Source organism: Uloborus diversus, chromosome 10 (genome assembly GCF_026930045.1).
Source record: "Uloborus diversus isolate 005 chromosome 10, Udiv.v.3.1, whole genome shotgun sequence".
Taxonomy (NCBI): Eukaryota; Metazoa; Arthropoda; class Arachnida; order Araneae; family Uloboridae; genus Uloborus; species Uloborus diversus.
This window is the reverse complement of record NC_072740.1, coordinates 34,799,635-34,823,244: the sequence shown is the minus strand read 5'-3', so window position 1 is coordinate 34,823,244 and position 23,610 is coordinate 34,799,635. Positions and strand designations below refer to the sequence as shown.

General features: G+C 31.0%; 1 protein-coding gene across 1 annotated transcript in view; it reads left to right on the top strand.

Moving 5' to 3' along the window:
• LOC129231715 (WD repeat-containing protein 35-like) overlaps positions 1-23,610 on the top strand; it is a 111,513-nt gene that overhangs the window by 51,651 nt on the left and 36,252 nt on the right. Inside the window, exons 14-20 of the mRNA XM_054866078.1 lie at positions 1,419-1,467; positions 2,045-2,092; positions 3,112-3,227; positions 5,934-6,312; positions 13,860-13,928; positions 16,414-16,542; positions 20,157-20,245. Coding sequence (XP_054722053.1) covers positions 1,419-1,467; positions 2,045-2,092; positions 3,112-3,227; positions 5,934-6,312; positions 13,860-13,928; positions 16,414-16,542; positions 20,157-20,245 — 879 coding nt within the window. The remainder of the gene's footprint in view (positions 1-1,418; positions 1,468-2,044; positions 2,093-3,111; positions 3,228-5,933; positions 6,313-13,859; positions 13,929-16,413; positions 16,543-20,156; positions 20,246-23,610) is intronic.

The window sequence follows — 23,610 nt, the reverse complement described above, 5'->3', positions numbered from 1 at the left end:
GATTGCGAAAAACATAATTTGAATTCAAGATGTCAAAATTCAAATTAATTTTTTGTATTTTTTGTTTGAAGATTTATTTAGCTAAAAATGTAATTTCTTGTTCTGTAAAGTTGAACTCTGTTAGTTACATAAAAATAAATTTTGTAAAAAAAAAACCCTTTTCGTTTTAAGTTACTATTTTAACTTGCTGAGTACACTTATTACACTAGTGAACAAAAAAAAAGCTTTTTGTGTGCAATATGGTTTTAAATAGTCAATTTCTACTAATTTTGAGTTGAGGAAAACAAGTATGGTATTGGATTTATTTCATTAGCTCTCATTTTCAAAATACAGAAAAGCACACTGGAGAAAGATGTGCAACAACCACACATTGATTTTAAGGTAAAGTTAAAAAGGAAAAAAAATCCTGTGCAATAAATGTTATCAAATAAGTCTGGTTTTATTACACAATGTTTTATTTCCCCAAAAGCAGTGGTTGCTTTTGGCCTATTGCTGTAAAAACTTCATTTTCGATTGATTTTTGTGTGTCAAAAAAAGACCATCCCTAGTAATAGTTCAGCAGCATTTGGTGAGCATTAACTCAGCCCATTGACTCTGGTATCTGTGTTCCATTATAAAGATATCTTGGTGGAACTTTTCCTCATGCTCATCGCTCATAACTTCACAGTTTTTAAGCAAAATATCTTGGAAGAATTGGACAAAATATAATTTTAGAGACATTCATTAATGGTCACAAAACTTCCGTAGGGATTTTTTCACCATCTGTTTTTAGTTATCATCTTCTCTGCTGCTTAAAAATACTTGTAATACAAGTTTAAAGGCTTCCTAGGTGTTTCTTTCCGCAGTTTCAAATTTTTTTTTCAGCAACAGTGATTTTCTTAGTTGCACATATTTGAAGGGCCATTAAAAATTCTCCTTGACCTTAACTTCAATATATCTTGTAAAGTTCCCTCCAAGATATTGGAAAACCATCTTTACTCACTGCTTTCATGAAGTTCTTCATTGATCCCAGCAGAATGAGCATGGGTGGAAGTAGAATAAGTGAATCTATTTCAGACTCATTCTGGGCTTTCCTCTTCCCAGAATTCAAATTTCTTGAAGTCCATTTCGGTTTCATGTAGTGAGATTTTCTATCCCAACCAAGGGTCAAAGTTTAGAAGACAGTCAGTTCCATGGAGGTTGCTTTTATCTGCCTGAAAAAAAAGATCATTTGTGAGATTTCCTATCCTATTTGGCTCTGTATCTTGAAAACTAGAGCTAATCTCAACTTTTTATGCTGATTTTTGTGGTTAGCGGGGCAAAATACTACATAAATAGCTAATTTTGAACCAGATGAATTTTTGGTGTTGACTAGCATTATTACTGCTTTGAAATATGTGTGCTAAAGTTATATGTTATAATTTTAAAATTATTTACAGATGCACTGTTTTCGAGTTTCCAGATATCTCTCAATGCAACAGTGAAACTGTAAGTATACATTATGTTTTTGAAATTAAGTTTTAATGATAGGTGCTTAAATGCAGTAACTTTTACTGGAAAATCTCAAACTTAGTTTTATTTTCAGTATCTTCAATTTGAAAAACATTTACTAATGATCGTGGAGATATGAGCACTGCTGAAATCAAGTCTATAAAGTTGATTTCAGATGTGTCTTTGACATCCTACAAAAGTTACATTTTCCTCATGGTTTTCCATAAAATCCTGCTACAGTTGGTTATTACTTTTGGAACAGATTATACATTTTGACTTGTTTTAACTTTCATTTGAGCATTTATCGGTTAGATACTTCAGCCATTCTACAGTTACTTTTCTTCTTGAGGCACATGTTAAATGAATGTTGTATCTTATCACAAATAATGGGTGTATTAAATTAGTTATTTTTACTTAATTTTTTTTTGTTTAATATTAGTAATTTTTACTCCTTGATTGTTGTTCTTTAAAGTCTCAATCTAACTTCAGTCAAAATCTTAATTATATCCAACTTGTGTTATGTCTTGCTTGAGGTTTCAAATCAAAATACTGATTATTTTTCTTTTGCCTTTAGGTTAAACCTATTTGCTGTTTAACGTGCAGTGATGCTCTTTTGGTTATTGTAAGTTAAAGTGTTATCTTTTGCAACCAATGTGTAGTAAAATCTTATAAATTTATGAGAATTTTTTTCTGTACAGTCAAACCCCATTAACACAAACTTGCTTCGCGCGAAATTTTATTTAGCGTGAAATAAATGCCATTCCCCGTCAGATAAAGCTACAAGTTAGTGTTAAAGCAATCGCTTAACACGAAGAGGATTTAGACAAAATCCCGCATAAGACGAAGAAAACTTTGAGGTCTTAAAGGAAAAAGGGAAAGGAAAAAAGAAAATCCCCATACATTTACATAAAATTACTTTCAAAATTTGAAAGATCTGCACTTGAACGCAAGGGACATGACTGGCAGTGAGAAAATTCCTCTCCTTGTGTAGGAAAATCAGGATAACCACATTGCTTCCAGAAAATACAAACTTTAGCTGTAGTCTATGCTTTCAGTAATAAAGCTTGGATGAACAGTGAAATCTTCACCAAGTGACTGACAAACCTAGATTTAAAATTTCATTGTGGAAAAAAAAGAAAAAAAAATCTAATTCTTTACACCTGTTCTGCCAATGTAGAGGTTTAAGGTCCTAAAAGCGATAAATAATTTTTTACCCGTCAACACTGCAGCGAAAATCCAGTCTTGCGATGAAGAAAAAATCAGATGTTTGAAAATGCACTGTCGTAGAGAAAAACAGAAATGGTCCGAATAGCCATTGTCTGTTTCGAATTACTTGTGTTTCTTACTTAAACTATAAATTTTAATGCTTGGATGTACATTTTTGAACAAAGATACTTTGGTTCCTATATTTTATGAGACATACAAACAAAAAAAACATGTTTGCTTACACAAAATCCGGTAAACGTCGAAATCGGTTAATGCGAAACTCGGTTAACACGAAATATTTTGACGTTCCTGTCGAGTTCGTGTTAACAAGCTTTGACTGTATATTGTTTCCTTTATAATTTAACTACGTTTTTAAAAATTCTTCATTCATCTGTCTAATGTGATATATTTATACTGAATAGATCTATTTTACAGAGTGATACAATTGGAAGATTTTATTTATATAATTTGCCACACGTGAATCTCTACTACATTATTCAAAACAGCAACCCAAGTATTCCCTCAAAGATTTCTCTAAATACTGTGTCTAAGTAAGTTAAAAACTTTTTGTTTGTAAGATTTTTTGTGAAAAATAGGGAATAATTATGTCTATTCACTTCAATGGCTATTTATTTTGATCATTTTGTTGCACCCTTTGTTTTTTCATTTACATTTATTTTATTGAGACTCATACTTTTTTGAGATCTTATTTTTATTAGCTCTTATATATTCTTTGATGTTAATTCTCATTTATTCTGCTTAGAAAAAATGAACTACTCAAATAATCTGAATGAAAGTTTGAACCTATGTGTTATGTTACTGTAATGAACTATTGTCTGATTTTATCAATCATATATGCTCACACTTTAAGACGAAATATGAATACCTAGCTATCCAATCTGGTATCCTGTAATTTCACCCTAATACCTACGGCTGCTTCCCCTATGCTACTCTTTGGATTTCGCATAGCTTTTCATGTATTTTAATAAATGAAAAGCTATGAATTTTTAATTATTTTTTTAAAGAAAAAAATTATTTTCCATAATGAAGTGGGTCTTGTTCATTTTTCAAGCTTTTTATAGTATAATATTTCTATGATTAAATAAAGGAAATTTTATATTGAATCAATGTTACTAAGGAGAGGTGGAGATAAGTAGCCTGTTCCTGGCAGGTATGTGTGAAATTGTCACGTACAAGCAGCAATATTTTTGGCTGCCTAATTTTGTTGGTATCCTGTAATAGGTAATCTGTTTTATGTATTTTAACCATATATAAAATTATGCACATGGGCACCTGACCTCCCCCCTAACCCCTCTCCCCCCGACACACACCAGAAGAGTCCTTGGTAAAGATTCTACCAAGGGCAAGACTTTCATTTGGAATGTTTTTTGAAAATTTATCTTCTTGACTATAATTATCAAATATTAATTTTTTTGTGTACATATTTTTTTTGTTTTTAAAACATTTTTTAGAAAATAAATTAGGGCCATTGCTGATTTATAATGTTTCAAATCTTTTTTTTTTTTTTTCTTGAAAAAGCACGATTTTTAATTTTGATAACAGTATCTATCAGTTGCATGTAAAGCATGATCATTTAAAGTTTTAATAAAATGCTCTTATAATATGACTATCTTTTAGCATCTCATTTTGGATTATCATTTTTGTTATTATTTCTTCTTCTGTGGACAAAGCAATGTTTATTAATACAGCATTTTTTTCCTGTTTTGTTAAGAAGAAAGAAAGAACAAAAAAAAAAAAAAAAAAAAAAAGCTTCAAAATGATTAACTAAATTACCATTAAGAAATGATTTACAAATTTATTGATTTTTTTGATTAAAATATTTTTTTCCCTTCACAATGTGAGATGGAATATCTGCTGTTTATCATCTAATTTCATGCTTGGTTCCTAAATGGAGGATATTACTGTGAATGCTGTGTACCTTCACCTCAAATACATGGCAGGATCTCTGGTTTCGATGGAGGAAATTTTAAAATTCAATTTCTCTGAAAACCATGAACTACATTTAACTTGTCTTGATAGATCAGTTGTTAATATATCATGAGCAAATATTTTTGCCATGCAAGGGGTAAAATTAACAACTGAATTGTTCCAGAAGTGTAAAAAAAAAAAAATTTAACCTTTTTTTTTGGAATTGAACAAAACAGCTAGATTTCTTATTATGTATCAAAAAGATCATTGATTTCTACCACAAGTTAAAAAATTTTTTATTAGTCATAACCATATTATACACATACACGTATATTTCCAAAACATTGAAAAGTTTGTGTCTCTATTTATTTTCTGATATAATTAGTTAAAAAAATAATAATAATAATAAAAAAAAAACAAAGACTAAGAATGATTCTAAAAGATGGGTGTGTTCTAAGCTTCTCTTTGTGTATGGAATCCAGGAATCCAGAAAGGTAAAATATTTAAGTAGAGAGGGTAACTGATTATTTCTCCTCAAAATGTAAATCCCTCCCCTCCTCCAAAAAAAAAAAAAAAAAAGCCATATGTAGTGTGACTGCTGGGTAGTATATTTGCCTCTTTCCTTCACCGTGCTTTTAGGATAGTTATATTTAATTTTTTTATTTGGAAATAACAAAAAAAAGTATCTATTAACAACCTTTTTGATTTTCTATAACATATTATTCATAAAATTGAATCTAAAGCTTACTCTTGGTTATATTAAAATCGTGTACGATTAGATGTATAGTTTTAGCCAAAATTCTGTATAATTTTTATTTATTACAAGTTTTAGGCAATAATCACAAAAGAGCTATTATAATGTAACATATAAGGTAGCAATAAAGGTTTTTGTTTCTGTTAAGTAAAATGAAATGCAAGCTTATAACTATCAATTAACGAACTTACATTTTAAATTATTGCCATTCTGATACTTGATTTAGTTGATTCAGCTGTAAAATGTGCAGTATATGTTTAAGTATTTGAAACTTAGAGTTTATTAGTGGGAGCATATAAATTTGGGACTTAACCTTCTATTTTTTTTGATAACTAACCAACTTAAGTTTGACATGATTTTTTCTTATCTTACTTTTAATATCATGAAAATTAAGAACTTTCTATCCTGTGCTCACTATATTCTTTTTTTGCTTTTTCAGCATATTGGCTTCTATCAATATTTATGGTGAGATTGCTTTTCACAATATCCCAGATTATTGGACTATATCAAAGAATTATGACAGTGATTTTTCTGTTTCTCAATTTCATACTAACACATTAAATGAATCCGGTAGATACAATTCATCAGATATGCGCAACCACCAAAATGCTAAACCATTTAATGATTTGTATTCTGAAGCCTCTCTGGTTGACCATCATATGAAGTCTGAAATCATCACCTCAAAGGGATTTGATACTGATGATGTGGAAGATAATTTTAATTCTAATATATCACATAACGATGTGATGGGAAACAGCATAAAAAAGCTATCAGAGTTTTCTCGTAAACCCGAAAAAATAGGTTTCAACCTGGAAGAAACAGTAGAAACAGACAATTTTTCATTGACAAAAAGAAAAATGAATGGTAAAAAAAAAGTTTATAACATTACTCCTGTTTTATCAAAGCCTATAGAGTTTGATAGAAGATGTGCTTGGGATGTGAAGTGGGCATCAGTAAGTTTTTTCAAAAGTCTTAAACATTGTTATCAATTCAAAGTAAATTTTACTGTGTGTGATTCTGTGCATTTGTGCATCTGTATCTGCATATTTATTTGTGTATACATAAGTGATCACAAATATAAATTTGGAATGTTTTTAACAAAAAATACAATTGACTCTCTGTTTAACGACGCTCTGTTTAACGACTTTCTCTATTTAAAGATGGCTTTTCATGGTCCCAGATGGTTCACTATAGTTTTAAAAGCATTCTATTTAAGGACGCTTTCTGCTTAAGGACGATTTTTTGTGGTCCCTTGAAAGTCGTTAAACAGAGAGCCAACTATAATGAAACTAGTACTCATCATCAGTGGAAGTTTCAACCAATGGTTTTGCATAAATATTTTACTACTAAGTACAAAATATTGAAAAAAATAAGTCCCAATTATGTGCAATACAGTATCACACTAGGACAAAATGTTAGATGCCAAACTAGAGCATAAAAATATTCTGAATCCGTAAGACTTTACAATCAAACCCCAATTCTTACAAAATCATCCAAATATACAATTCAAATACATCAAGCAAATGTTGGTTTCTGGTGGTTATATATATCATAAGTTTGAATAGGTAAACAGTTTCTAATGAAGCAAAATGTTTACCAAATGCTGTGATCCAGCAAATGTTTTCAAAAAGAGACATTATAAAATTATTCTTAAGCTGTTTATTTTTAAGTAAGGAAGTTTCATAATTTAAATTTGTGATGGTGTTGCAAATTTCTTTTATTCTGACCGCTTGTGAAATGAATACCAATGAATACTTTTTACTATGGTAGGAAGAAAAATCTTGTAGGCTGTTAGCTTTGAATTAAAACTCGTATCTTTTATCATAAATTGGGGTATGGCAATAAGAACCAACTTCCATATTGATATCAAGAAAATGAAATTTTAGGCTATTTTGACTAGTTCTTTTGATTGTTCGAAAGTTGAGATAGATATTTTTACTAAGTTCAGAAAAACCAACATAATTGATACATAGTAGAGCATCAATATTCCCAGGCAAATCCTTTAGAGGGATTAGGGGGACAATTGCCTCCCTCCCGGGTTGGAAAAGTTTAATGTTTATACACATAAGTGGGGATGGTTTTGTCGCTTTGTGATAAAATTATAATTGAGCATCAACTTTTTGCCCGCTCCAGAAAAATTCAAAATCGCAGCCTGAAAATATTTGCAACATAAAAGTGCAGAATAGGAAGTTTCAAGAAAATAGGTTTTATCATAATATAAAAGAATTGTTTCGAATTAGGGAAACTACTTTCCCTTATATGACTTGCAGTTTTATATCTAGTGCATTGACCTAAAGGGATACTGCTATCTAAATATTTGAGACTTAATTTTCTTATTATTTTGTATTCAGTAATAATATCTTAATGTAAAACCATTGGATGAAGCTTCCACTGCTGAAGCGTGCTAGTTTCATCTTCTTTCTTTTTTTTAAATTTTAAATCCAAATTTACGTTTATTGATACTTGTATACTTTCCATAATAGTTTAGCTGCATTGGCAATTTTTTTTAGTAATTGTTTTCCTATAGTTTTTTGTTTTTCACTTGTTTCATAACTGATTTTGTATTTCATCAAAAAATACATAGTGTAAAAGAAAAAGTACAAACTAGAACATAAATTAAACAAGTCAACCTGTGTCAACTGACTTAATTTTTAAAGTCGTCCCCACTCAATCATCTCCAATTTCGATGAAATTTTACAGATGACAATTTTATAGACACATGCTTTTAAAACTACCATACGCAAATATTCAGCTTCCGAGATCCAAAGCCTGAGGGTCTAAGACAGTGGTCGGCAACCTAAATAAGTTGACAATCTACTTTCCAAGACCGGCGAACTCCAAGATCGACTTGGTTGGGCCTGATGCGTACGCCGTAGAATTCTACAGTTGTCTTGCATACACGGTTAAGTTCAGACTCAGCATAGCTTCAAATCGTAGGTTCACTCTTATCAAAACAGACAGAGATGCTATTTAAATAATTTCATTGAATTGCAAAAATTATGTTATATAAAAACTTAACTCACATCAAAGCAATTTCGTACATGAATATATTGTTTTATAATTAACTAGCAGTACCTGCACAGCTTTGCCCGTAGTAGAAAATTAAAATGTCATTTGGTTCACCTGTATATTTACAAATAATGGATGATGAATTTCTTGCCAATATGCTATGTTAAATTGCTCACCCATGTTACAGTTCCACGTTATAATGATTTGGTAATTTACTCACCCACGTTATGATAATTTGCCTGATAAAATGTTCTTAAAATTGGAATAGAAAAAGAACAAAATCGAATTTTCGAAAAATCGCTTTGAGATGCACACCCCCATGCTACTAACTAATTTTGGGCCAAATTTCATGAAAATTGGCCGAACAGTCTAGGCACTATGCACGTCAGAGATCCTGACAGAGGTATCCAGACAGAGAGATATCCAGAGAGATATCCATACAGAGAAAGATCCAGACTGAGAGACTTTCAGTTTTATTATTAGTAAAGATAAAATACCAGCATTTTTTGGCTCTCGGTGGAAGAGTCAAAAATAATTTCACTGGAAATGGAGAGAGCAGTAAATGCAATCGGCAACTTCCACAATGTGCTTATTAACGAGGAGTTACAGTTAAAAATTTCTCATTGTTATAACAATTAAGGATGCTTTGCGAAAAACGTATTTCGCCAACGTTTGATTATAGAAACCTTTGCTTTTGTTTCCAATCGATTTTGAGGTGGGCTCATGCATGGAAGGATGCCGACAATCATAAGGTAAACTATAATTGATTTAAAAAAACCTCATTTATAATGTCAATATGTTCTTTTAGCTCACACCAAGAGCATAATGAGAGGACTGACTTGAGAGATTTTCCTTTATGTGTGCGTTTTACAAGTTTTTAAATGAAATGAGTAAAATCCTCTTCAAAACTATGTTTTCTTATTTAAATATTTTTTAAACATTTATATCCAGGTACATTAGTAAATCCATATCGAATTTTCAGTACTGTATTTATTTTTTTCAAGAACAAAGGATAAAAGGAATATATTTTTAAAAATTGAAAATTGTGGTACTTGTCGCAATTATAAAATGTTTTGAAAATTTTTCAATCCCATTTTTTTTCTCAAAAGTGATGTTTAGACAAAGAAAAAGGCCAAAAATGTTGCCGCGTGATCTACTGAAAATATGTTTGAGATCGACGGGTTGCCGACCGCTGGTTAGGATCTCTCGAATAAAGAGCTCCAAAATGTCGGAGCAGCTTTATGAAACAGTTGCTGTGTTAAGGGTAAGCTTGCAAAAAATTTTATCACTCTGGAGCCCTGAAATTTTGGGAACTTAAAGTACTTATGTTGTTAATACAATCCTTTATTTATGAGTTTATGCTCATTAGCTTTTGTATAACACTCATATTGTCAGCACCATGCCAAATGGAGAAGAAATGCACACCATTCTTACAGCATACCAGACTGACGAGTTTTAAGCTTAATGAAACGTTAATTTGGTTATGATAATAAAGATATAGATATTATGGTGAATATGCATTTGTACGCTTATCATAAAGATTGTATATACAATATATCAGGGGTGCACCCAGGATTGTTTCCTGGGAGGGGCTAGAAGTTTTGCGAGGAGCTCCGATATGTGAAGTCAAAGGCAAAATCAATGAAGCTTCAAAAGGACCTCCCCCAAAATAAAAGTTACAAGTCTGCAAAACATTAAAAGTCCCGAAAAAAACCTAATTTTAGGGAGTCCTTAGTGACTTCAGAGAATAGATGGAGGTGGGCGTTTCGTGAGAACTGCCACGAAAAATTTCGGAAGTGAAGCCTTAAAATGACATTTTAGGGGTGTTAAGGGAATATGAGGAGGCTTCCCCCCTGGAGAACATTGCTAAATTTAAATTTCTACATTCCGAAATTTATTTAAAAATTGAAGATTTATGCAATTGTGATGACGTGAAAGTGGGGTTAGAGGGCTCTAAAACGGAATTTTTTTGAAATTTAAGTCTTAAAAACGCATTTTTTGCTATCTTTGATGGTATTAGGAGAAGAGGATCAGAGTTCCAGGGCTTTGCCCAGAAATGTTTTGATACTGAAGTTATAGAAACAAAAATATAGATTATTTGCTGAGCTATTAGGAGATTGAGGGGGGGGGGGTACTCTCGGTAATGCTTTGAAATTGAAGCCCAAAAAATACATTTTCATGGTATGTTTGGTGATTTTAAGGGTTCTCCTAAAAAAATTTTCGACATAGAGGATCTAAAAACACAGTTGCAAATTATTTTTGGTGTGCAAAGGGGTACAGGATGGAAGATATGGGAGTTCTCCCATTTAAAAGATTTTGCAGCTATCCTATCTTTTGGAGATGATACACAAAGGCAGGAAATGCGGAAGTTCTGTGCTGGAAATACTTTGAAAATAAAGTTCCCAAAACTCACTTTAGGCTATATTAGTATCAGTTAGAGGAGAAGGAGAGATTAGGTAGCTGTCCTTCAAAAATTTTTCGAATTTAATGTCTTTCAAAAAAAAATTAAAGTTTTCTTTGGGGAAATTATGATGGGAATTGGAGATTGAGTGCTCTCTCCTGAAAATTTTTCGAAAACTCAAGGCCAAAAATTGCAATTTTAGGCTCTCTTTGGTCAACGGGTTCGTCTTCATGCTTCTGGGAGGGGCTTAAGCCCCTTAGCTCCCCCTGTGGGTGCGCCAATGCAATGTATACATTAATGGTATTTTTATTTATTATAAATTTTAAATGATAGGGATTAGTAATCTGGAAATTTTGTTTTTAGATGAAATTTTTTGTTCTCAAGTTCATCTATATAGGTGTTTTTCCTGAAAATAGTGATTTTACACCCCTCCCCCTTTTTCTCCCATTTAAATGTGCTTGAGTTAAGCCTTGAATGAAAGCATACAATTTTAACCATGATGATGAAAATGGATCTTCCTGAATAAATATTAAAAACAGCAAGCAAAATTTATTCTCCTCATAATTTAAAAATCATAGGAAAATCAAAAGCGGTCAGATGAGATAAACAATCAATTCGTCATTGCTCAAAAAAAGAAAAAAAAAGAGCAAAGCTTTTGAATGAGTTTTGTTCAGAATTTATGACAACTTAAGACCCAGAAAACAATTTCCGCACCGAGTTTTGTAAAGAGTTTACATGCATGCTATACAAAAGTTAATGAGCATAAACTCACAAATATAACGAAATGTATTAACAACCAAAAGTACTTCAAGCTCTCTAAATTTCAGACTTCCAGTGTCATAAAATTTTCTAGTAACTTAGTCTAAACATGACACTTTGTTCCACAAAGCTGATCCAACATTTTGAAGTCTTTTGTTACAGGGATCCTAGATTCTTAGGATTTAGATCTTGGAAGCTGAAAATGTGTGTAAGTTAGTTTCAAAGGCATGGGTATATCTCTGAAATTTCATTAAAACCGAGGTTAGACTGGGACCTCTAAATCACTTGGCACTCACAATCAGTTAACAATAAATTTGATGTCTTTTTACTTTTCCATGTACCTCTGACAATGCTTCTGAACATGGTTTGCAATTCTATTGGTTCTTTTGTTATGTTTCTAACTTTCTCATTGGTTGTTCAGTTAATCCTTCATTTTCCCTTTTTAAACTATTTAATGTTTCTAGTTAAAATTGTTCATCTTGTTGGTGCTTTACCTCTGCAAGCTCGGTCTTTTTTACATTGGAAAATGATTTTTTGTAACCTCATAACATTTGTCTGTGATTTTTTTAACTTTTTAGCATAAAAGCATTTGTTTTTTCTTACATAATAAGATGTTTAAGTTTTTTATATTGTAATTTTTTAAAACTTTTTAGCATAAAAGTATTGATTTTTACTTCCTTTTACAAAAAGAGAAGTATTGTATTCGCAAAAAAATTTTCACTCAAAAACCACCCTTATTTTCCAGTTTGCTCACCCCCGTATGAATATTGAGTTTTTCTCTCAACCCGACCACACGTGGATATATGCCTAAAAACGCATAGACACCCAAAGTATCCATTTTAATGATCCCTGAGTTAATTACAATGTGTTTTCTCGTGAAGTCTGTATGTACATATGTATGTGCCAATGTGGATGTGTGTCACGTAACTCAAGAACGGTATGTCTTAGAAAGTTGAAATTTGGTACGCAGACTCCTAGTGGGATCTAGTTGTGCATCTCCCTTTTTGGTTGCATTCGAGTGTTTCTAAAGGGGTCTTTTGCCCCTTTTAGGGGGAAATCATTGTTCATTTCAATTCAAACTCAAGTGGTGTTATAATTTGGCAAACACTTGGTAATATATCGCCTAGCTTTTGGTTGTCAAGTTTTGTCACCAACTTGGTGACAAATTTAGCGTATTTTATTTTTTTTATTTTTAAATTTTTTTTAAATTTGGCCATATTTAGAGAATTAACCTTTGAATCACATTTAAACTGCCAATATCTGAAAAATTTATCTGTATAAAACCTTTTCTTTCCTTTGGTTCACAACAAACTTGGGATGAAAATATTTTAAAGTGTTTCTTTGCTTAGTCCGAGGCGCTGTTATCATTAAATTGGAGTAAAAGGAAGTCACGTGACGCACACATCAGCTTGTTTCTTACACGATAAGATGTTTTAGTTTTTTCTTTTATAGATTTGCAGTTTTTGTTAAACTGTTGTTTGGGAATTTCAGTTTTTATGTATTTAACTAGTCGCCAAGGCAGTTCACACACTCTGCCTCAGGTGGGTTGGTGTACAACTCTGTTCTTCCGAAGTACTAAAGTACAGCGCCTTTGGTGCTGTATTTCCTTTGGCTTCGCGTAGCAAAAGAAATTTAAATGACGTTTTCGGGACGGAAATTTCATTTCTTCAAAGGAAAATATGAAAAAAGTATTGCACCGAAAAACTCATCGCCTGCCTTGGTATATTGATTAATAAACTGGTATTAATTTTTTTCGGAGCTCAGCTCTAGAATTTTTCGATTCTGAACCATTCAATAACTTTCACTTTTCACAGAAAAAAAGAGAGAAATTACAAATGCAGGATGACGTGGTTTTGAGAAAAAAAAAAACCTTCATTCTGTGAGTCACTTCCGCTTAGCCCCTTGCCAGAATGATAGGAAATATTCTAGGGAAAATTATGGGGCAAAGTGTTCCAAAAGAAGGGAACTCAATACCTGGTTCAATGCTCAGTTGTCTGTCATTCACCAAGAGTAGCAATTACAAAGATACATAGATAGTCACATACAACAGCTTTTATTTTCGAAGATATACTACCAAAATCAAAAATATGAATTAAAAAAAGTGTAGGAAAATGTTAAAAAAAAACATATCATTATTACCCTAAAAAGTGAAAAAACAATAAAATACTGTTTTGAATGACTTTAGTGTAATTAATTGATCAAATATTTTTGTAAAATTGCTAGCATTAATTAAATGTGGTGTATGCTTCAATTTTCTTCTCTATTTTTCGTTTTGTGCGACCTTATATTTTAGTGTGTGGAAAGCTCATTCTTCAGCTTTTATTTGTTTAGGATGACAGTCAGATGTGTGCAATAATGGATAAAATGAGGATGTATATTTATCGTGGTATAGAACCTGAGGTAATTTTTATTGATTTATTTCAGTTGAAACTTGTCAACGGTATGATTTTGTTAAACAATACCCTTTGGAAATTTATTTCTTTAATTTAATTATAATATATTGTTAATTAAGTGTCTTTATTTTGTATGTTTCTTTATATTTTTCTTGTCCAAAACAAAAGAACTTTTTTTTTTGCAGTTGATACATTAAAATAAATCCTATTTGTAAAACATTGCTGGTTTTTTGTTGTAAACACAGATGATAAACTTTTCAAACTGTTGTAGAATTAATTATTTTTTTGAGTAGAACATTCGCGATACTTTTTTATATTAATATTTCCTTTGCTAATGAAGATGGAAGTTTTGGCACATGTAATTTTATCTTGCTTTAGAAAATTCTGTTTTCTTCATTCAGAATTAAACAAAACTTCTTATACCTACAAGTAGGACAGCTTTCAGTTGCACCCATGAATGTTGCATTTGTTTTTAAAACACAATAACCTACCTCCCTTTAATCTGCGGATTAGGGTGACACTGTAACCACGGAGAAGAGAGTTTTGGGTATGATATACAAAATAGGTAAAAAAGACACTAGTGCTAAAAAAGTAGCTGAAATATTAATCTTAAATAATAGCTAGAAACAATAACAGTGTATATAAAATATGTATGGAAAAAGCCAAAACTGAATTTCTTATTACTGCAAATGGATTAGGGACATACGTGTGCAACAGATCAAGTTAGGTTATGCCTAAAACGTATAGGAGAAGGAATATTTGTGAGCAAAACTGATCTGGTTTATGCACATAAGGAGTGCTGATGTAAAAATCACCTTTCAATTTATCATGTGTTTGTGACTATGAAAAATTTGATGTCATTGTGTGGGAAAGGGTAGAAAAATATAGAAATCTGTCTAAAAATATATTTTGAAGGGTGCATTTTTCTACATTCAGTGAATCATCCTCTCAAATTGTTTTTTCCTTTCAAAGTGAAAGATTGCTGTTGATCCGTTCGTGGGGATAATTGTGAGTTTACTGTATACAAATATATTTAGAGTTCGAAGAATTTCGTTAGTAGATTGACAGATTGATAACTCAAAGCATTTTTAATTTCCTTTAAAATTAAGCTAGTTTTATAAAATGGCTATTGGTATCTTTGAAGATTATAGTTAATTTTTAAAAAAATGTTTGGACCTTCAATATGTAATAATTTCCGGACGTTCACTTACGGTTGTGCATTTGTATGATTATGTTTCTTAACACTGTCTTTTGGAAAGCAAACAGAAAGTGTTGAGCCATCCGCCTTTTTTTTTACTTATGTTCCACTGGTAATATACATGTTTATACATGCACTCATAAAGAGGAATTTTAGAAACTTGTTGTAATAATCCATGTTGTCTAATAGTTGGAAATAAATCTACTCAATGATCATATTGAATGTTTTGTGAGGTGTTGGATATGAATTTTCATTGAAGATATATGTGTATAGATGAATTAATGAATATTACAGTTAAATATCAATGAATACAACAGCTAATTTAACTTATTGACATCTTATTATTTTCCTTGCAGGTTTACAGTGAAGACAATCATTTATACACACCTTTTCAATTACTTACTAGTACTTAAATGCCAGATTTTAATTTTTTTTCTTTTAGTTTTTGTCCCTTAACCCATCTTTCCACATCTTTGGATGATCAAGTAATACAATCTTTATCAAAATTACTGCTATACATTATATTCTGTCAAATGCTTCAAAAAAAAAAAAAAAAATGATGTGTGGAATCAAGGTTCATGTTTCTAACAGAACACTTATTATTGCTTCCCTATTCTTCTCTCACTTCTCTCTCTTATGATTGCTTCCATATTTTCCTCTCTCCCCTCCCTTATTCTCTGTTGTACACACATATATACATGTAAGAGAAGTTTATATATGAGTAACTTCGAGACAGATGAGTGAATCTTGTAGGTAATCCCCAAACTAGGTAAAAGACAACACTAGTGTATAATACTATAGCTAAAAATATTGTCCTTACACTTATACTATAGCTGGAAACAATAACAGTGGATGTAAAAAAAGGTCTATAAAAGCTAAAAAAGAGTCTCTGCTTACTGCTAACAGGTTACACACCAAACTCTGCAAACAAATAACTAAAACAAACTAAGTTAGATTATCCCAAAACCATATAAAGAAGGGGAAATTTTTTGAAAAAACTGGTCCAGTCATTCATTTACTAGCATAAGGAGTGTAAATTTAAGATTTAGCTAGTTAAGTTTGGGTGACCTTGGAAGGTTTGATGTCATTAAAAGGAAGAGGGAAAATAAATTGGATCCTCCAAAAAATAGATTTGCACTTACTAAGTTAAACTTGGAGCATTTTGCTAAATTCAGCAAAGCATCACCGTAAATTTTTTTTTTTGAAATTTAAGCCTCGAATCATCCACACAGCAGATAATTAGGAGTTTACTGTATGTAATAAACATATTTCACAGATTTAATGTTTCTTTCAGGAACCTATGAATTGTTTAGGATACATGTGTGAGTTCAAGGATTTGGAAGTCAAAGCCATCTTATTATCAGACTTAATGCAAAATCCTGATGAACCTGAAGATAGTTATTTGTTTAAGAATGATGTCAAAGTAAGATTTTTGGTCTAATTTTGTCAATTACCAATGGCCATTTATTTATTTTTTGTGCATTAATATTACTTCAAATTTTTATAAACTAGAAATTAGGCAGTATTTTTCATGCCAGTGAAAAATTGATTCAACAAAATAAAAGAAATATATTATTTTATATGCCTTGAAAGAAATGAAACCAAATCAGAAGTTTTTCAGGATATCTTTGGAGTCATTCCAGTTTACTTTGCAGCACTTTAAGCTTTTTAGTATATTCTAATTTTAACAGGAAACAAAAAAGCTCAGTGCTGCACTCAGCTGTCAAGATTATTAAATTAGTTTTGTTATCTTAATTTTTGAAAATGACTCCTCAAAACTGTGCAAATCATTTTCTAAAGTAAAAAAAAAATATATCTGAAAATATTATTTGGAAGCTGTTTTAGAATGCCTATTTGAAGTTGTTCATGTCTTTCTAATCTTTTAAAGTAAGGAACATTATGCTCATTCATCACAAATTTTATTTTCTATTTTCCTGAGTTTCTCAGTATCTGTAGCATTTTATTTAGTAATATCAAATAAAGTGACAAAAAGTAAGACATGATTTTACTTAATTTTTCAGGGTAACTTTAAGCACCCTTTGCTTTGTTGTTTACTTGTTATGAGTACATTCTGTATACAAATTAAAATATTATTTTTTATTGTCAAACATTCTTTCTTTATTTCATTTTACACTTGAAAAACACAGCTTAAACATTTTTTAGAATCATGTTTTAACTCGAGTAAAAATGCTACTGTAGCCATAGTAATGTTAGCTTGGTGCAAGCGATAAATATTATTCAATAAATAAATGCATATTGTAGCATAGAACTTTGAGGCAATTAATATGAAGATTAAATATGTTACACATTTGTTCCCTTATTATTTATTAACTTTAACAATATAATTTTGTAAAACAAACTGCATTTTTTAGTTTAACAATTCAGAAGTTTCCTTTTACATCTTTATTTCCTATATAAATAATTTATTTTCCCCTCTAAATATTGATGCTTCTCTTCTTCTTCCATGCTTCCTATGTATAATATTTAGCGCAATATCACACTTTGTAAAAAGCCTTTGAGGAAGCCCAGCAGGTTAGTGCTTTCACGCCGCAGACACAGGTTCGATTCCCAGGCTGAACTCGGTCAACACAGCCTTTCATTTACCCTTCAGTGGGTCGATAAGACGGGTACCAATTGTGTTTGGGAACCAAACCTTGGAGCTTCTGCAGTTACCCTGAGTTGTTAGGCTAACTTGAAACTAGGTTAAAAATGCATTTTAAATAGTTTTAATATTTATTATTTCTTAATTTCAAAGAACTTTACAATACTTTAAGAGTTTTTCTATCAATAGTTTTAACAACCTTATCAAAATAGGTGTGGGGTAGCTAAAAGTACAGAGGTTGTGGATTAATATTATCTTGAATGGCTAGTGAATGGTTTAGAAAATATTTTCTTTTGTGTTATAGAATAAAAAAATGTGGATATTCTTAAATTGAAGTACAAATAAGATAAAACAAATACTTTGATTAAGGTTATTAGTATGAAGGAGGTTGATGACAGGAGTAGGAATTGTCCTAAAATTTCAAATTTTGTCCCAAAACTCTTAAAATCTTCATTACTTATTCCGTTTTTATGCAGAAAAATAAAATTCAACCTAAAAATGAAACTTTTCATGATGATATGCCTATATTTTAGGATAAAATATACATTATAGACCCTAAGAAATTTTTTCTAAAAAAGAAACAGAGAAAAACCTAAGCTGTTGATGCTTTTTTTCTGGAGTAGGGGAGGGGGGGATGCATTAAACATGCTCATTATAAAGCTGTTTGTTTTTATCTATACTTTGTAACTCTTGCAGTCATTCCTCTCCTGCAAAAAAATGTTTAAAATTAAAGTAATAAAGAAAATCAAGGGGAAGGGAATATGATCTGATGGTTTTGATTTTTTCCCTTCTGAAAAGAAATGAAAAAAATGTGAACAGGGGGGGGGGGAGTATTCCCTCCTTCTCTCAAATCGCAGTTCCATGGCAGAGTGGGGGGGGGGGGGTGAAAGGTTCATAGCTAATTGAAATAAAATAAATTCACTGTGTTGAGTTAGAACCCAAATATAAACAAAATCGTTCAAAAAATTTATTTAGAGCAAAATTTAAATCATTTGTCCCCAGGTGGGAAGTAATATTTATTTTTATAGTGCTTATCTTGTGTGTAGTTTGAGCATTAGTTTGTTCTTACAGTACAAAGAGTCAATTTGCTTTGTATTTTTGTTCATTGAAGTTTCTTGCAAATGTAATTTTAAAATTTAGTCAGTAAATTTTTGCTTTAAAAATGTAAATAGTAATTTGTTTTATTAAAATGCCAGGGAAAACAAAATTCTCCCTTGTTGTTGGAAAAGCAGACAGAAATGGATGCACGATCAGTACATGGTGCCATGCAGAAAAGGATGAATTTAAAACATTTTATTCGTTTTGTACATTATGTTTGCAATATTGATAATCAAGGATTTTCACAGGTATTGTCTCATACTGTTGCAGTAAGACCTAAGAGGTTGACAAGTAGCTTAAAAAATCAAGCTGTATTTTTAATTCCTTGTTCTTTGTCTTCCACTGAAAACAAATTTATTATGATGGAGCAATCCAAAGCTTTTGTTATAAATTCACTCGAAGATAAAATTTCAAAATCGAGGTGTTCTTAGTTTTAGTTGCTGTAAAAAAAAATATTCATTTGCATTTTTAAATGATTTATCTGTAATTTACAGGCATATTTTTGATGATTCTGAGATAGCAAAAAAGTATCAAATTATCTGATAAAAGTTAAATACATAATAAATTTTGGACTTGCACTTTACTTAAAATCTCTTCGTATTAAGGATATTTTTTATCATTCTTTGTAATTCACTTTGATGAAACAACAACAAGGCAAGTAAAGAAGCAATTGGACATACATTTATCCTACTGGTATACATTTCTACTTCATAATGTGTCACTGTGTTAAAGAATAAAAGATTGAATGCATTCTATTGTAGTTTTCAAGATTGAATTTGAAACGTTTTCTCATCCACTAAGAAAATCAAGTTTATAAATTACATTTAAGTAAAAAAAATCTTGATTTTTGTTGTCCTAAAAACGTCCTAAAATTTTATCAAAATTGTGTCCTAAAATTTTTGAAATCACCACTCCGACCCCTGTGATGAACTTAAATTCAAAGCAAGAGACAAGGATTCAATGTTGTAATGTCTGAGCTATTAGGAATTGTTTAACTGGGTAAGACATTAAATTTTTGTTGGAAAATGATAAAGATTGATCCAGAAAGAGTATCATGTGTCATTGGTTTGCTTGGTTTGTGGTATTATATGATTAGATACCTATTCAAGTATAAAGTTTCTTCCATTTGTATTTTTCTTTCTTTTGCATCACAATAGTTAAAAGTCATGCATTTTTTGATCTCATTAATTCAATATTTTTAGCGTGGATGAAACTCTTGTGTATAAATTGATTCAGTAATTTAACTTATAGAATATAAAAGAGTATGATACCTTATTTGTATGTATCAAATCTGAAAAATTATTAAGCCTTATAAAAACGTTTTTTTTTTTTTGCAGTCTCTTAGAGATACTAGAAATTTAATAAGTAATGTTGGATTAAAAGATGCCGCTCAATTTATTGAAGAAAACCCACATCCTCGTTTATGGTAAGATTTTCACGGTTTCTTAGTTTTGAAACTCTAAATATAAATATTTCATAGGTGATACAGCTCCATCATTTGTGCAGTTTACAGAAGGATATAACCATGCCTTTCAGTGCCAGCTGTGTTAATTGGAGTATTTTTAGACTTGACTACACAAAACAAAATAAATTTTCAAAATATGTACTCGAATTCAAATCTTCAATGTAAAGTGTTCAAAACCCAGGGTTTGTTCGGGTCATGGAAATCCTGGAAAGTCATGGAAAAAAATAAGCAAGTTTCAGACCTGTAAAAGTCATGGAAAATTGAAATTTTCATTCAAAGTCAAGGAAATTTATTTCAAGTCATGGAAAAATGTCCTGGACAAAGAGAAAGTAACAGTAACTAAAAGAGCATTATAAATCTTAAATGATTTAATAGTATAGCACATAAAATTGAATGATCCAAAAATCAAATCTGAATTTTGAAATCTCATTGCATCCACTTCTGTCGCAACCACTCGCCTTTTTTAGTGATGTGATTTTACTGCTTGGGCATCACTCATTTTGAATTAACTATTATTTTTAACACTTCTTTCTGTTCTGTAGTAGCAAACTTGCAAGTTCTTGGTTTGGCCACGCCCACTTTAAATACGCAATTCAATTGCATCCGAGTTGGTTTCCATCACTCGTAATAACTTTATTATAAAATTTATCAGAGTTTATCTTAATTTGTTCAAGTTTTTAGAAAATAAAGATCTTTAGTCAGGTGATAAGATACAGAAAAAGGGGAATTCTAATACTCTAAAACAGTAGTGTCCAACATACGGCCCGCAAAACTAATCCATGAGGCTTACTGCTACGTTCAATGTCGAGAATCACACATTATATGTTGAAATTTCTGAACTTGTTAATTTATATGCATTTGAAAATGTGCAAATAGGTAAACAAAACAAGTACTTTTGAATCAGAAGATTTATTCACTACTGAATGTTTTTTTTAAATATAATTACCTGGTTTAGTACTTTAAAGAACCAAAATACTGTCAAGTTATGTGAATGATTAAATGCATTGTTGACACTAAAAAGCAACTTTTGAAACAAATTTATTGAAACTTAGTGATGACTCATTTACCTTTGTCCCATTGGTTATCATTCTGCCTGTTTAGAAGAAAAAGTATTAGACATTTAAGCATCATTATATTCCATTTACTGCAGTTTTACTTTACTTAAACTTATATGATAAAGACAAATAAGAATAGTTTAGTTTTTTAAGTGTACACTGATATTTTTTCCTTATGAGTAAGTGCTTCAATAAAGAAGTGGCAGTCATGTAGAAGTTTTTGCTAATGCTCATTTCTAAAAATTAGCAAGTTAGATATTAAATAGTGCTATTCCTGTTAGATATTAAATAATGCTGTAACAAGGTCTTGAAAATTTTTATTGAAGTCATGAAAAAGTCTTGGAAAAGTCATGGAATTTGTTCATCCAAATAGAGTATGAACCCTGAAAACCATATTTAAGAATGCTTTCCTTTCAGTTTTCCATTATTAATAAAAATTAATTGTATTAAGCAAAATTTCAGAAAATTTATCAATGAAATTTTTTAAAATGAAATTTGGATTATGCATAGGGTATAGAAAACAAACTTGCCAGTCGTTCCACCATGTCAGGAAAGCATGAACATTTTCAACTGTGTGCTGTAGAAAGAGCTAAGGTTGAGGAAACTGGTTCTCAGTTTGTATTGTTGTGTAGAAAAAGGTGGTTGGTTTTTGTTCATGCTGAATTTTGAATTGTACTGTTTCTAAGAGCTTACTACTGTCAGAAATTCGAGGTATGATATTCATTACACCATACTGGTTTGCTGCTGAAATACTGAAGTTTTCAAATCTTTATAGCCTATATACTAACTATGTGTACTTGTTGCTAGTGAAACAAAAAGTACTATATAAATGTAAGAGTATGTTGTGCTATTTTATAGCCTGAGTGGCTCTAAACTGACCAAATCTGAATATGTAAGCAAGCAAGCATAAGCAGCACAAGCAAGTTACTGTTAAAAAATTGCAATGTGATTAAACTTGATCTGACCTTTTTTTTTTTGAGCAATCACATTGCTTATTGTTCTCACTTGACTGTCCTTGGTGTTACGCTTATTTTATTTTCCCCCTGCCTCCCTCTGCAGCACTACCATCGACCGGTCTCACTATGCTGCTCCTGTAGTGAAAACCGTCACCAGGTTGTGTCCGTATCCTACACACACACGCATACATACATGCACACACACACCTACACACATGCATACACTCACACACTCTTACATACACACTCCTACATACACACACCTACACAAATACACATACACACACTCATGCCTGCGCACAGACACAAACACACGCCTACATACACACACACACTCGTGATTGGGAAAAACTTAATTTGAATTTCAGATGTCAAAATTCAAATTAATTTTTATTAATTTTTTTTTTACGAAAGTGAGAATTTTTAGTGTCACAAGTCTCATTTTCATTAGATTACAATCATCCTACACTTGTTAAACAATTATAACTTTTGAAGTATAAAAATGATTCTCAATGAGCACTTTTATGTAATTACACTGTGCGGCCAAAAAAAAAACCCTTCGAAATGCCTCTCTTGTCCCTCAGAAGAGTGTTAATGGATAATATAACTCTCTCTTCCTCTCTAAGTAAAAATATGGCTATGAAGCTGTCAAGAACTGAAAAAAAATTAGGGGCATCAGGCATCATTCCTAAAAAGTGGGATGTGCATGGGGAAAACGGTTTTCATATTTGGATTCATGGGGTCATTTTACACGAGAATCAGCAAGAATTATGTCAGAGACATTTTGAAAGTATTTTTTTTGCAGCAAAGTGTTATTAATTAAGAAATGGTTTTAGTGTCTGACAAATCTTTATATAATTCTTGTTAGTATGCAGGAGTGCCCACAAGGGGGGGGGGGGATTATGGCACAAGTTGGCACCATCAAAAGTTTTGGGGGGATTTTTAATTTTTTTAAATTAGTTTATTATAATTTATTTATTGATTTATTTTTAATTTAAATTATTTATTTTATTTTATTTTGCTTTGTTTTATTCTGTTTGTATTTCATTTATTTATTTAGAACTTGGGGAGGATGGGCACCACTGTTGATATGTCATTTATCACTGCCTTCATTTGCAAAAATTAAATTAATCGAAGTTTTCCAAACAAGTTACAACACTTTTTACAAATTTGACATATATTTTGGCAGAAACTAAGTTCGAACATACGTATGTGTGTCAATATATTGATTTAGGACTTTGAATTTTGGTTTAGAGTTGAAAACCTAATTGGTACCATTCCTCTACAGATATATGATTTTCTTTTATGTTTTGGC